At 43.5% G+C, this 14,503-nt stretch overlaps 1 protein-coding gene and 1 non-coding gene across 2 annotated transcripts; one reads left to right on the top strand and one right to left on the bottom strand.

Moving 5' to 3' along the window:
- Positions 1–337: 337 nt before the first annotated feature.
- LOC143351763 (calaxin) lies at positions 338–1,249 on the bottom strand. Its single transcript, XM_076783638.1, has 5 exons — positions 1,123–1,249; positions 890–1,050; positions 747–827; positions 581–691; positions 338–526 (listed from the first exon to the last, which is right to left on the bottom strand). The coding sequence occupies exons 1-5, from the start codon at positions 1,247–1,249 to the stop codon at positions 338–340; spliced, it is 669 nt and encodes a 222-aa protein (XP_076639753.1).
- Positions 1,250–2,051: 802 nt separating this feature from the next.
- Positions 2,052–2,125, top strand: Trnai-aau (transfer RNA isoleucine (anticodon AAU)). The gene has a single exon. It is a non-coding gene; the product is annotated as a tRNA-Ile (tRNA).
- The last annotated feature ends 12,378 nt before the right edge of the window (positions 2,126–14,503 follow it).

Here is a 14,503-nt window from a genome sequence, read left to right as displayed (position 1 = left end):
TGATGCGATTAGGAGATGGTATTATTGCGGTCCATTAACGATTGTTTGTAAGAGGGAGCAAGTCAATCTTCGCCGTTCGATGAGTCGTAAGGAATGCACCTCAGGTTGAACTTGGAAAACTTAGTGGAGCGTTCAGCAGCCTAGACGGATCTTTTCTGTCTGATTTGGCACGTTTTCTTCCCCCATTGGCATTGCGAGAACGCGCTCTTGGCTTTTCAATAAGAGCTCTGCTCCTGGCAAACTTCGCCATGCGTGCGTCGTTCTTGACGTAAATTCAACGCGAACGGAACAGTATAATCTGCTCGAAACCGTCGTACTTTCGCTATTTTTTCAATTATTAATATCTTCCTAGACGATCGGTGAACGTGGTTAAAAATGTGTGGCGAGCTGCTCTCGAAGGGAACACTGGCCCCATGCATTCCAATAAGAGTTGATCTTTGTCTTTAACAGCTGATTTGAAATCCTCTTCCGAGATGTATCCGTCACGGTCCACGTCCAGCTTCTTCATCAACATATCTATCAAGTCCTGCGAAACAAAGGAATTTTATTACATACAGTCTGTAGAAACATTTTCCTTTACCTTAACGGCTTCGTCAGGATTTTCATCATTCTGCAGTTTGATCAAACAACCGTGCATCGTTAGAAATATCTGCTCTCTCTTTAGTTTGTTAGTCTTCAGGATGTCGTACACCTGTGAATGGAAAATTTCAGCTGATGATAAGTAAAAAACTCGGAGAAATCCTTACTTGATAAGCGTAGTGTATCTTTTCATCCAAGCTGCCACGAAGTAATGTCGAAAGACCTTCGACCCATTGATCGAGATGTACCTAAAATATGATCTATAACATACATTCATCATTTGGCAGCTTATTTTCTATCATTTCATTACCTGCAGAGCATTTCGTTTATCGAACGCGGAGAATATTCTGTCGATTAGTAAGTGACGAATATTTTCCGTAAAGTCTAAACCCGATTGAAAGATATCACGAAATATTGGTCTGTTTATAGGACCTAATTTTTCTACGCATTTTCGATGGATTATTGCCAGTGCTGTTATGAAAAGGAATTAATATAATAATTACTAAACGCTTTGAAAAAGTAATAATATTCTAAACGCATAACCTTCAACTTCTCTGACATCGAAATGAGTGTGACGTGCCAGTCGTTTGAATCTTTCCAAATTCTTAGTTCTAAAGACAATTTCTTGTAGCGTGTTATTTAACATATCAATTGGCTCTTCGGCAGGCATTTTGTCTGATTATTAATACTTCTAAATTTTGTCGACGAAATAAACTTCTTTTCTAAACGATGTCACCGTTCTTTCATTTTCGAACTAACCAATTGTTCGATCGTCAAATTTTATGTAACCTTGCATAACTTTAGAGATGACGTTAATATTGAATTTGTTTCTATTTTAGTGTTATATAGTACTTATTTCATTTAATTATACGTACGAAGGTAAAAGATAAAAGTTTCAGTATTTGAAAAACAAACTTGGCAAATATTTTCCACTATACACGATCCAAATTACTCTGAAAATTACTTTAGTTGCACTTTCATCATTCTCCCACTGGAGAAACGTGGTATTGATCGTTCTCTCCCGAACTCATGATTCTTTAGCCCACTATTTTTCTAGACTCTGCACATTTTATCCTCTTATTAAACTACAATCCGATAACTTTGCCCAAGCTCTAACACATGATGCTAAAATTTCAATCTCGAATAATCCTATCTGGAATAGATTATGATCGTTTCATTCGTAGGCTTCAAATATTATTGAACGGTTAAAAAATGATACGGGAGAATAAATGAAGAAACACTTTAGCAATCAAAGGTAATTTTTAAACAAAAAATCATTCAAGCATCTAAAGTGAAAAGTGGAAATTTCAAAGACACTTTCATACGACTTAAACTCGGTTATATTACTCATACTGGTTTCGAATGGAATATTATTAATACTCGTTGTTAGAAACGAGTGTAACGTTATTCTTAACAATAACATATAATTTATATTGTAGGAGAAATATACAAAACTACCGGTGGATGTCATCGGCCCATTAGCTCAGTTGGTTAGAGCGTCGTGCTAATAACGCGAAGGTCGCGGGTTCGATCCCCTCATGGGCCATAATTATTTTTTTACATTTTTGTTTTAGCATTCGACGATGGATTCGATAAATGAAATCTCCGTCAGAATCGGTACCATAATACTTTTTTCCATTGCAAGCGAAAATAAACCGTTCGAATTCATTCAAATTTAATATTTATTAAATGGCCATTGTTATCGATCTACTGTAGTAAATAATTAGAAAGTTAATGGAAAACCTACTTCAAATATATATATAGGGTGTCTCGTAGAGCATAGCACTATCGAGCAGGGAAAACGAGGAATAAAATTTTTAGAAATATGCAATGTTCTCCAGAAAATTGATTTATGTCAAAAGTCTCAGAATTTGTTACATTTGGCTAGTATCAGCAATTTTAGGATCTTTCCATCTGTCATGAAAGTCGAGAACCGTTTTTTTTTCAATACCCTCTATATTGCATTCGCCAAGGAGTGGTCTCGAACACGTGTTTCGTTCGCTATTATCGTTATTATTTGCCAAATAAAAATTGATAATCGCAGAACCTGGCGGTGATAAAACAACGATCGCGCCGTTTCCCGATAACGGCTCTCATGAGAGCGGTTCGTGCGTTGGACAAACAGGTCAATTCGATCTTTCACCTCTAGAAAGTTCACGACGGCGGAATCAGTCGTAAGAAAGATTATCGTAAAAGTGTACGCCCCAGGGTTACGACGAATTCTTGCACGGAAAGCTGCCGCGAAACGGCCACCGGTATAGAGAGCGATAAAAACATGGCCGGTTCTCACGCGACGACGAAATCCAAGCAGGGCAGGGGGGGAGAGAAGGAAATTCGGCCCGATAACCGATGAGTCGTGAACGCGCGGTTCACGAATTAGTTTCACGGGAGCCGTTCGACCGGCATAAAGGACGCCAATAAAGTTCCGCTTAAGTATATCTAATGACATCATTTGGACGGCGAGCATAATAAACAGGCACAAAGCCACGGGGATTTCGTCGAGAATGTAAAAACGTAGGAACGGCTTAAGGAGCGCGAGAAACGGTAAGTGCGGGTCCTTGATCACGCGGAAGGGTTTCGAGGCTGAATGTCTTCTCGAGGAATTTTGCCAGGACCAAATTCTCTGGGAAATAAAAACCAGTGGAGCACACGGACCTCGAGCCTCTGCCGTTGTCACGTGCGAACCTTCGCGATGTTTTTCGAGAGAATCGCGGAAGATTTATCTCGACGCCTCGTACTCGAAAGCGAAGCAAAACCTAAGCTCGTTGGTAAATGAAATTTAAAATAATACTTTTAATCTCGGTATTCGGTAGCATGTCGGTGTTTGTTGCAATAATATCGGTATAAAGTGCCCGGTTTCATACCGCGTTACCCCATACGTCGGTTCGTCGACTTTAATGGCGAAGCATTTCAATGATCACCGGCGCGCTCGACCCCTGTCACTGTTAAGCACTCAATCAAGCCCAACTGGTCGAGCAGAAACAATACGCGCCGGCAAATGAAATCTCGGATCCCGCGACGCAGGTGGGTGGGCGTTTCGCGCGATAATATGCATTCGAATCAACGATCGCTAAGACAGACCGAGACGCACGAACACGCGGCATCCGGCTCGGCGTTCGCAAGAAGTTCTCGCTCGGTCCCTGTAATCATGGGCTCATTAGTCCTCGCCAGCAGATAAATTACGGCTGCACGTTCTGCGGAAGGCAGGCGCATTGTTTCGCGCGAGTGGCCATCCAGGCGATATCTACGGAGCCGACACCGATCGGTTTCGCGAAAGGCGCTATAACCACCGTGGACTGTCAAGGGCGGGACGAATGGGGGGTGGGGACGTAGGGGCAGAATGGAATTTCTCGTTTTAACCGGCTCTTCTCAGGCTCGAAAACCGAACGACCGTAATCTTGGGCTATCTAACGTTGTAAATGTAGCGAGGTGATGATTTGCGACCTCCCTGCAGCGAACATGGCTGCAGGGAGGAAGGAAGAAACGCCAGACCCCGGACCCCTTAGATTCAATTTCGCGGGGCGTCAGCGACTGACGCGACGTCCGCCCACCTTTTGCGGGATGTTGATGTACGATATGGTGCACCGGGCCGGACGTACGCGTAAAACTCGGACGATTTGCGTGCGGATTGTTTTCGTACCGCGCGGAATGCTGAAAAATGATATATCGTTTTTTCTTTCTTTGGATACTCTCAGGCGTCTTGTTTGCAGAGAGTTAAACACGACCGGAGGATGGGAATAGATTACCACTTTGGCATGGAGATGGTAGTCAGTCCCGCGATACTTGGGGTTTGTTGTGTCAGATATAATTGAATCTGTCAAATCAAATATTATACGCGAGACACATGATGGACCAAAGTGAGATTTAGTAGCGCGGATCCAGAGAATCCCGGACCAACCGGAGCTTCTTCTGCTGGCTTCGCGATACTCTGGATCGCTTGTCGACCCGTGAGGTGTTACGTTTTCGGTTTCAACAAAGTTAATTTGCTCTATCGTGACTACTTTCCCCTCGGTGTGCGGGGGCGATTGTTTCAGAGACCGAGCAGCACCCGTGATTATAAGTTTGCTCGAAGAGACCAGAGATGGCGTCGAGGGATAGTCGATTGTCGTGGCGCGGAGTATAGACCCTCGTCAATGCCCTTAAGGGAGTATTCTGGTCTACAAGTGTTTTTCATTTTTCCTTTTTTTTTGTATACCTAAATTGAGCAAGAATACCTGTTTTAAAAATTTACCTTCCAAATCAGAATACTCCCATTAAGCAGGCAATTCCTTAGGTATTTAGCGAGAATTACTCACGCGAAATTAAAATGTTACTTTAAAATAGAGTTGCAGAATGTTGCAATCAACCTGACAGGACAGCTTGATTGCAAAGGCCTTTAGAAATCCGAAGATAAAGTGTTTTCTACCGCAACCTCACCGTGCTACTTTAGATAACAATCTGCTCCGAAGTTCGTAAATTCTCCGCGAACCCCGAAGCGTTTTAAATTCATCGGCACGAGGATCGTCAGCGTCGTTATAAAAAAAAAGTGAATCGTTTTCCGTTCTCACGAGGCAAATTCGCGCAGTCGATCGTTCGAGCGTTTCGATCTCCCAGGGGAAAAAAGCTTTTAATTTGCGAGATGTACGATTAAACGGCGCATCGGGTACGAAACGCGAGCCGATGTGAGCTAACATACTCGCCGGTGCGTTAATTAAGACGCGGACATCGAGAACCGTACCGTTGATTTAAACGGTGTAATAACTCAAACGAAGTCTTCGGGCTACCTAGCCGTGAGAAACAGGCATCCCTGATCTACGTTTCACAATTTACATTTCATAACGTCTAAGGGAGCAGGCCGCATCCGCGCTTGATCGTAAGGACGCGCGTAAATATCCTGGCGAGCCGATGCAACGCGATGCACGCGATCCAGACGGTCGATTGCACGCGGCACGCCGGGAACGCGGCGGGAAGATCTAGAGATCCTCTCGAGAGGCACGATTATCGGAAGGGTGCGGATCAAGGCTGGCCTGTCGTTACGCAAGCGTCAGCCGCGGCACGCAACACTTCCATCGCCTACACGCGCGGATTTGCGTATTTATGAAGCCACCAATCGCTGCGAAATTTCTTACTCGAGTTTACGCTTATGGGAACAACGTAATTATGGATGTTCCGTAATTGGCTGACGCGTTTCAGATCGATCTAGGAACGGGTTTCAGGGTAAAAGTGAAACTTTCAGTCAGCGACGTTTCTCTCCAGCGACGCGGAATCCGGAAAAGTCGGGAAAGAGGTCGACAGAACAAAAGTCGTGGGATTTTTTTTCTATATTAAAAATTAAATGTAACAAATTCTTAGATTTAATAGTTCTCATACGGAGGATAGTTAGAAACAGTTCCTTTTATTCTTCGCTTCCTGTAGAATATTTCTTTTTTATCTATACTAATGATAAAATCGAATGAAGTTTCGTCCCAACGTGGAACCTCGAACCTCCAACTCAACTGCGCGTGTTCAAGCCCAACCGAAACGATCATTAACAGGGCGCAGATTAATTAGAATTTCAAATCATCATCGTCCGCAGTCCCATAAACAATACAAGGCTCAGGGGCTCCATAGCTCGCTGGTGAACGCTAATACCCGAAACCGAGATCGTACACGCGCGTGTAATACTAATCTCTCGTACCATTCCACTAGATCCCCAACTACAATCTATTCGTCTCAGTTCACGGTAACTCTATTCCTGCACAGTTGTGCATTGTCACGATCCTCTTCTCTTGTTACGAATCCCATTTTTTATTCTATTTCAACTCCCGTTATCACTGTTATATATTTGCATTTGTTTATTTCTTTCTTTACATTTATGTCAAGTTTGTTTTATAATAGTTTGTACATATATTATTTTCTTTTACTTTATTTTGCAAGAACAACGGTATTAACGCAATAAAGGCGTTATCGAAAATAAGAAAAAGGAATTAGAATAAATAATATAGGGCTGATGGAAGAGTTGCGTATCAGGCGATTCATGGCCCGGCGGGAGAGTGTGCGTTCATCGCGTCATTTACAAGCGGCAAGTGGTCCATCATAAATTCGACCTCCTATCGCCGGCTGGGATCGTATTTATCTAACAAATAATTATTCCCGATTATCTGGCGTGTGATGCATGCCTCGGCAAACAGAGATCAAAGATACGGCGGCCGACATCACCGTGGGCCTTTGTTTAACGCTTAAACCAAGCCGAAAGGCACCGGTCAACAATTTTCGCTTTATTTACGACGTGGTGGTGCCGCAGACCGAGCACACGCGGAATTTGTGTGGGTGCGTGGGTGTTGATGCAAGGGTTGAGCGCCTATTACCATCGTTGCCTTGGGGGGGGGGGGGGTGGACTACCCCGATGGCTGGTGCAATCAAATTTTAGAGTTATTGCCGTGCGACTGCATGTGTTCCTATTCGTGGGGTCTCGAAGGTGCGGGCGGTTTCGAGAGAAGCGTGATTCGCCTCGTCTCTCGCTGTGCTTGTTGTCTGGACGATTTTCCGTTTGGGTGTGAACGGGTAGAAATTTATGTGACGTTAAGGTGTTCTTGTCTCGCCTTTCTCCGGAGTCGAAGCAGAGTTCTTTAAGAAAGGTTTCACGATCGAGGCTCGATAATCTTACGAACCCAAGAGTAGAGAATCGTTTGTAAGTACAAAATTGTGATTAATACGAATAAGTAGGTAGTCGGTTAAAGCATATTATTATTTATAGGGTTACATAAAATTCACATTACGAATAGTAAAAGAAATTATTATGCAATTGAGATATCGCTCGAGGAACGAGCAGTCGAGATACCGAGTATGGTTAATTTTTTTTTAGCGGGAAGTGTTGTTTCTTCGAGTTACAAGAAACGGAGATTAAACAAGGATTTCCTCGATGTAGGAAGAGATTGATTAATTGCTTCAGGAAGTAAGCCACGGCGTGTTTCCTTAGGCGTTTTAAAAAAACAGACCTGTAGCGCGTGTTACATTCATCAGGAAGAATTCACCCTTCTTAATGACTCACACTTTGCCCTCTCGGAAAATGGAAAATGATTAATGATCGTCGAACTTTAATTGTCGAAATCTAGTTGTTACAGCTGTTACTGTTTTCACAATTGCTATATATCCTCTGCTCTGCTCGGATGTAATATCGGCCACTGCTGCATCGGTTATTATCGTTTCCTTTCAACCTTAACGACCTTGCCAACGTTTATCAAAAATATTTCTTTTACCGTTCGATATTTCAAAGTGTTCTATTTACAGAACTCGTCATAGAAAAATGTTGATTCGTGAAGGAATTATTTTTCAGTTTTGTAGGAAATAATAAATCGGCGCTCGAGTTAATATTTTCAATTTGGATTCGCGTTTATTTCATGGAATAAGACGGTTCAGGCAGGTCAACTCGATGCTAGTTACGTTCGAAAGCGGGGGAGAATCTATTTTGCGATAAATCGAGTTGGCTTCAACGTGGGCCGAGATTGGTTGGCCCCAACTGAGAGATGGCACCCCCTTTTCCTGCTCCCAGCGGGGTGTATTCTGGCCAGCGAAGCGTCTCCTAACAGGATTACTATGACGCGATTGTATACGCGTCAAGGAAATAGAGCGGCATTGTGGATCCTCGACGACTCAGATTGGATGGTGGCCAGACTGAAAATTAGGAATGCGGCCCTTTCAGTTCTGTATGTTAAATATTTCTTACACCGTCGTTTGTCGAGGAGACATCTGCTCCCTGTGCCCCGCACGAGATGTAGATTATGTAACCGTGCAAAGAATATTTTCTAAGCGGGTCTATTGTTCGCGAGCTATACTCTTGTAAGGGAACAATCAGTCGCTAGTTTCTAACGAAACACTTGCCTATGTTTCACTCATTTATATCTTTAAGATTCGAAATATTTCCAAAAACTTGGGATTCAGATTTTCTAGAATCGGTGCTCTCAAGATTTCTAATTACGCTCTGTAGAAACAAACCTAAACAAAATTAAATAGTATACGTCTGAAAAGTTGTAATTCATTCGTGGGTATGTATGGATCTGGTTTTCTTCAATGTAGAAATTCTGGAGACCACGAATTCTATAAATGTGAAAGGCGGGGTGCAGGAGTCCAAGACGTTTTAAATGGCTTTGGAATAATTTCCTCATTTTTCTCTTTGACTTAGGCAATCTATTCTTTCGATTCACAGTCGACCCTTTCCGGTACACGACGACAGCCGAGTCGATGGCACCGCGATCAGACAAGCTTTGCATTTCAACGCCCACCACCGCTTAAGAAACATGCCTGATTTAGTCGCGTCAAGAGACGCGTGATAAATCCGATGTGATTTTTCAGTCTTACCACTCGTTGATAGGGGATGATAGCTGCCAGACGCGTCGTACGTGTGAACGAACGTGCCAGCAGTCGCTCGAGTTGCCAGACATCGACCACCCCATTTGTCGCGATCCATCCAGGGTCATTCCTGAGAAGGGTTGAAGACGTCTTTGAGATATAAATATACCGGAAATTGCTAGTCGTTTATCCGTGCACTCGACGCGCCCTTTGAGCGAAGTCTCGTTAATAGGTGTGGCTTGTTGTGCACCCTTAACGCTTATGATACACACATGGCCATACAACCAGTGGTACAAGTCACATACCTTCACGTTTTATATAACAAAATTAAATTGCATCTAACTGGATTTACCATTTCAAATGGAATAACGAATTATTTTAGATAATAGATCCTGTCGATTCACTCTGTATTTATTCTTTTGTTTGGACGTACCAGTTTCTGTTTTAGAACGTATTAATATCCGAGAAATTATCTGTAGGCCTTTTGTAGAAAAAAAAGAACGTAGGAGCATCTTCGACCTCGGCTAGAAATAATTTTCCACGAAACTGCCGCGGTAAATATATTCTTCGCGTATCCTCGTGAAACTTAAACAGCGTGAACGGTTTCGTGAAACTTAACGAGGCGTGTTGCGACGTCGGGACGCCTTATTAGACCGGATTTGGAGTTCTCGGTCGGCGTGTGACTCCGCCACCCACGCATTCAATCTTCCAAAAGCACCAATCTTCTTCGACCCCTCCCTCTTGCTGTCCCTCGGTCCATCCCGCCGTTAGCTGTGATTCTCGCAGTTGCACAATGTCCCGGTATGAGGTCCAAGGTGTTCCGTCCACAATAGGAAAACGCGCCACGGAGAAGGAATCCTGACGAGCCGGCTTGCAAACCGTGATCCCATCGATTCACGGTTCACTTAGTTCGAGCCTTCGTTCGACATTTGTCGTACAACTTATTCTGAATGTTGTTACACAACAATCCCGCGTTCACGACACGCGAGCCACCCGTCGACGTTCGTTTCGTCGAGACTTTACGGCCGAAACGGTCTCCTTCTGTAATTCAAGGTAACGTTTTCTGAATGAACGCTGTTGCTGGGTCGATACGTATTAAATGGGCGGTTCTCCAAAACTCGAACTTTGTGATTAGAAACTGTAACACGCAAGGACTCGGGTCAGGGATGGATGGGCGGCAATAAAAGTATGTTTGATCTGGTCTTGCTACCATAATTTAGCGAAGTTTGCGTTCTAATAATATAGTAAGAAGGACGACTAAATCTTGTTCGAACAGGAAGCACACAGGGTAAAAGTTTTGTGAAAGGTAATTGTACTGTTTATGGGAGCAGGTTGCTGGGTTCAAAAGTAGATTTCATACTTCTTTTACATGAAAAAAAATTTGAAACGGTTTTACCAAAGTGTCAAATCAGAAATACTCCCTTAAATGCATACTTCTAAGATAAATAATTCACATTTTATTGTCGCTGAAACCTTCCTAATAGATTTACCACAAAGTAAAAACGCTTCTCTTATATTTTGACGTGACGGGTTAATTCGGTACGTGACAACCTGGTACAAATAAAATAACTCCGTATGGATACGTGTTTATTGTCGGGTTTCGAACGTCGATGAACACAGTTTCCAAGTTGCAGCTGAACGATGAAAACCTGTCGTCCGTCCGGTATACACGTGGACTTTAGAAGACAGCGAGACGCAGTCGATACATCGCATTAGAATAATTCGCGCTTTGTGAACGCGTAAAGAACGAGTTTGGCAGACGTCCAGCAACAAAAGCGTTTCCCGTGTCCGATCCTGGCCGGCGCATAATCCTTTCGTAGTAAATTACACTTTAAAGGAGTCTTTCGCGAAGATCGGCTCCGAGTCGCATTAAATCCCTTATACCCGGTATTGTGGAATTTGCTTGTAAACAAGATTTAGGGATTTGTCCCGCAGCACGAAAATATGATAAGCCCTTCGTTTCTGGCCATCCTCCCCTTCTCTCTTCCCTGCGATCGTACCTCCCTCCGAACACCGTCGTGTTTATGAAACGTAAAACCGTGAAAAAGCTCGCAAAGAGGATTTCGAACTTAACCGGCGAGGATCCTCCGCGAGGGGCGAGAAAGATTGCTGGTAAAATTCCGTCCAGGCCGCGCCGTCGACCGAGTATAATGTCGCGGAACATAATATTTTTAATCCATTTTTTTTATCGAATATCAAACACATTTGGGTCGATTCAGGAAACTTAATATTCGATCGAGGCTCTCCTGTTCCCGCCGATTACGTATTATTTCCACGGCAAGAAGGGATTACCCCGTGAACGGCTATATACTTTTTAATCCCCCGCCGACGTAACCGGATAGCTTCGATAGATCGAGGTTTATCGATCTTAAATTACCGATACACCGTCGGAACTGGGTCGCGTAGTCCGTACTCCCACGTGCGTGGATCTTCTTTTCGCCCGAGACCCGACAATCCGCCGCATCGGGGATTACCTCTGGCGAAGTGGAATCTCGATTAATCTCGGAGGAACGAATTTTATTGCGAAAAAAAACGATTACCCAGCGTCTCTTCGTCATTACGCGCCACCGCGCGGGAGGTTACGGCGAGGCTTTTTGGATAGCAGCTCTCGAGGAATTTCTTACAACGCGTATATATTAATTCTTTTTTTTTTAAGCGACAGATAACGACGATCGAGAAGGCGAATTAAATTTCGACGGGACGGAATGATAATCTGTATCAGGGTTTCTCAAACCTCTCCTTCCCACGAACCCCTTCGATAAAAAGAAACTTTTAGCAGGCTGTTTAAATAGTTAAACTCTCTTTCTTTTATTCGAACGACGTACAAAACGAAAAAACTTGCAAAATCATATACCGTTTCTGGGACACGTCGCACACTTTGCAGGGCGAAAGATATAGTTAAGAAAAGTCTCAGGTGAAACTGCTTATTACTTAATCAGCGTAGCCCGTTACCGTGTCTGGGAGAATCGGCGAAAGGAAGAAACGAAATCGTTGTAACGCGCAAGCTGCGAGAGCCTCGTAATCGAAGGTGACGACCTCCGTCGAAATCTGCCCTTCGGGATTCGACAATTTGTATAATTGCAACTTTCGGACGGAAGTTTGAAATTAATGGTTATTTCGCGATGGTTGCCTGCCGGAGATGAATCGATGCGAGAGTCTTGGACCTTTGCCACCGGGACTATTCATCAAACGCGTATACGTGACCGAGTCCTTAATTAAACCTATGCATACGGCACAATTAGGCACGGAAGGTGTGCATGCCCTTGGACGAATAATTTATACGGCGTAACGTATTTAGCACTCTTGACGAATCGCGGCTAACGAGATTCGATTCTCCGATAATTAAAACGGGAGCAAACAGCTCGGGCGTGGACAGAGCTTCATTTGCAATATTTCAACAGGAAATGAAGAACCTGCGCTGGGCTATTCACCGTATTCGATTAATCCCCGGATGCACCCTCGCGCGATAAAGAAATTTTAGTCGAGATGTTTATACGAGCCTTCGTTATGTTTTCGCGCGTAGAATTCATTCTTGTTCCCGTCGCTCCTCGTGTCTAAAAAACGATCGTGTTTTGATAACTGCTCTCCTAATTATCGGTAATAAACTAGTACGAAGGCTCCATCAGGATGCTGGTGCCCCCTTTCACGGTCGAAATCGGCAATCAAGCTATCCGACGATCGTTTAATTGACGCCGACGAGAAAGTGTTAATTCGACGGTGCTAAACACATGTCCGAACGATACGCATCTTTAATTTCGTTTCTGTTCATTGGTAATTGGCTCGACGAGATAAGGCCGTGCTCTCGTTACGCTTCCACTGTTTGCTTTGTTAATATCGTCGACTCGAGCCGGCGCTATTGTCTTCGATGTAATAATCGTATTCGATAAAGAGGGCATCGAGAGCCGCCGTTGGCGCGAAGATCGCGGAAATCCCCTTCACCGTCGCCATTTTCTACCTGGAAGCACGCTAATCGAATCGCTTTATCGATAGAAAGTGTCAAAGGAGAGGAAGGAGAAAGTCGTGTATCGATTTTATCTCCGAACAGGCAACACGCGGATCCAGAAGGGCGTTCATTGTGTTTCCGCACGCCCACAGCGTGCATCGACGTCGCGACAATTTAACCTTTCCGCGTTTTAAGAAAGATACTCTATCGCGGAGTATCGTAGGAAATGTCGGTGGTAGGCAGATAGTTTCACAGGGAAGTCACGCTGCTTTTATCCGAATAGTATTAGAAAATAGATAGGAGTAAACAATACGACCACTGGCTGTTTAAGCAAGAGGCTTGCATGATTTAAATTTCAATAGGCACGATGCGCGTAACAAAAGAAACGGAGATTGTTCTAAAAGCATCGAGGAATATTGCACTCGGAATTGATCAATGATTGCTATCGTTACTTTCATTTCACGTACGCCAATAACGTCAGGGAATCGTTCATTCTGTAATTTCGTTAGACGAATTACAATCAGTAACAGTGAAGGAAAAAATACGATTCGAAGTACTTTTTTTATACACTTCTCAAATTGGTCAAAGAATTGCCAGGGTGACTCTTACAATAATTTTCATTTCTGATATTACGTTCGTTTCTTAATTATTCCAGCGGCATACGTCTTTTTCGGAGTCCCAGCATGCTGTCGGCGTTTAACTGCGAGAAAATCGGAAACTTTGTTGTGCAGTATCTCGTCGGATTAAAAGAACAATGCTCGAGAACCTGGAAACGGTCAGACCCATCGCGTGCCACGCGTCGTAAAAGCTGGAAAATAAGGAAATCATATACGCGGTTCTTGAACCAAGCCGGGAAGACGTAAGCCGCCTATGCTCGGTGGTATTGTTCGAAAAAGATCGCCGATAAATACGAGCAGCAGTTTCCCAGTTTTCAAAGTAAAACCACGTGAATCGTTTTCTCGAACCATCGATGTAGGAAAATGTAACGACCAACAGCAGGCTTTCTTTGTAGTTGCTTTAAAGCATCCCATTGAAGAACTTACAAGAGCATTGTGTTACTCTAAGCAAGGGAACAATAAGCGGCATTCTTATGAAAATCTTTTCGGTGGCCACTTGGTCACCACACCGATCGTATCCAAACGTTTCGCCGCGAAAAATGACCGGGAATAATCTATTTAGGAAAAATCCAATACATCGGTACTATTTCTTTCTCCTTTCATCGTATTTACAATTTTGGTTTGATGGGCATCAAGGATGGATATCTTTCCCTTTCTTCGTTCCTTGGACACCGACCAAAATAAAATATAAACCGAGGAACAAAATTTAGGTTTAACATTGGATCTACCAAGGGGGTCAAAATAATGTTTTGTTCTTGTTTCTTTTTTAGAAAACTAAATATATTTAAAAATTCACACGTTGTATAAAAATACTCGAAAGAAAATTTGTTTGTATGAAGTAGTACTGGGATTATTCGAATGTCCGGTATAAAGTTCGTGGCAGTGGGCTTGTAGTTTGGCAGGAGAAAGTCGGAGCACCCTGTGTAAGAAGGCGCAGCGATGGCGGTCGTACGATAGGAAATTCGTTTAATTAAAGTACCTAGGATTCCGATTCCAGAAGCCAGCGGGGTCACCGCGGCTGCACGCGGCCGCTGAAGGAGGGAACGTTATTTCTATT

This window comes from Colletes latitarsis, chromosome 2 (assembly GCF_051014445.1).
Source record: "Colletes latitarsis isolate SP2378_abdomen chromosome 2, iyColLati1, whole genome shotgun sequence".
Lineage (NCBI taxonomy): Eukaryota > Metazoa > Arthropoda > Insecta > Hymenoptera > Colletidae > Colletes > Colletes latitarsis.
Note: the sequence above shows the minus strand (reverse complement) of the source record. Positions and strands in the feature narration are given on the sequence as shown.

Coding starts and splice junctions, on each gene's coding strand:
- LOC143351763 (XM_076783638.1), bottom strand. CDS start 1,249: ATGCCTGCCGAAGAGCCAATTGATATGTTAAATAACACGCTACAAGAA. Junction 1,051..1,122: donor CGATGTCAGAGAAGTTGAAG/GTTATGCGTTTA, acceptor TTTTCATAACAG/CACTGGCAATAATCCATCGA. Junction 527..580: donor ATCCTGACGAAGCCGTTAAG/GTAAAGGAAAAT, acceptor TTTGTTTCGCAG/GACTTGATAGATATGTTGAT.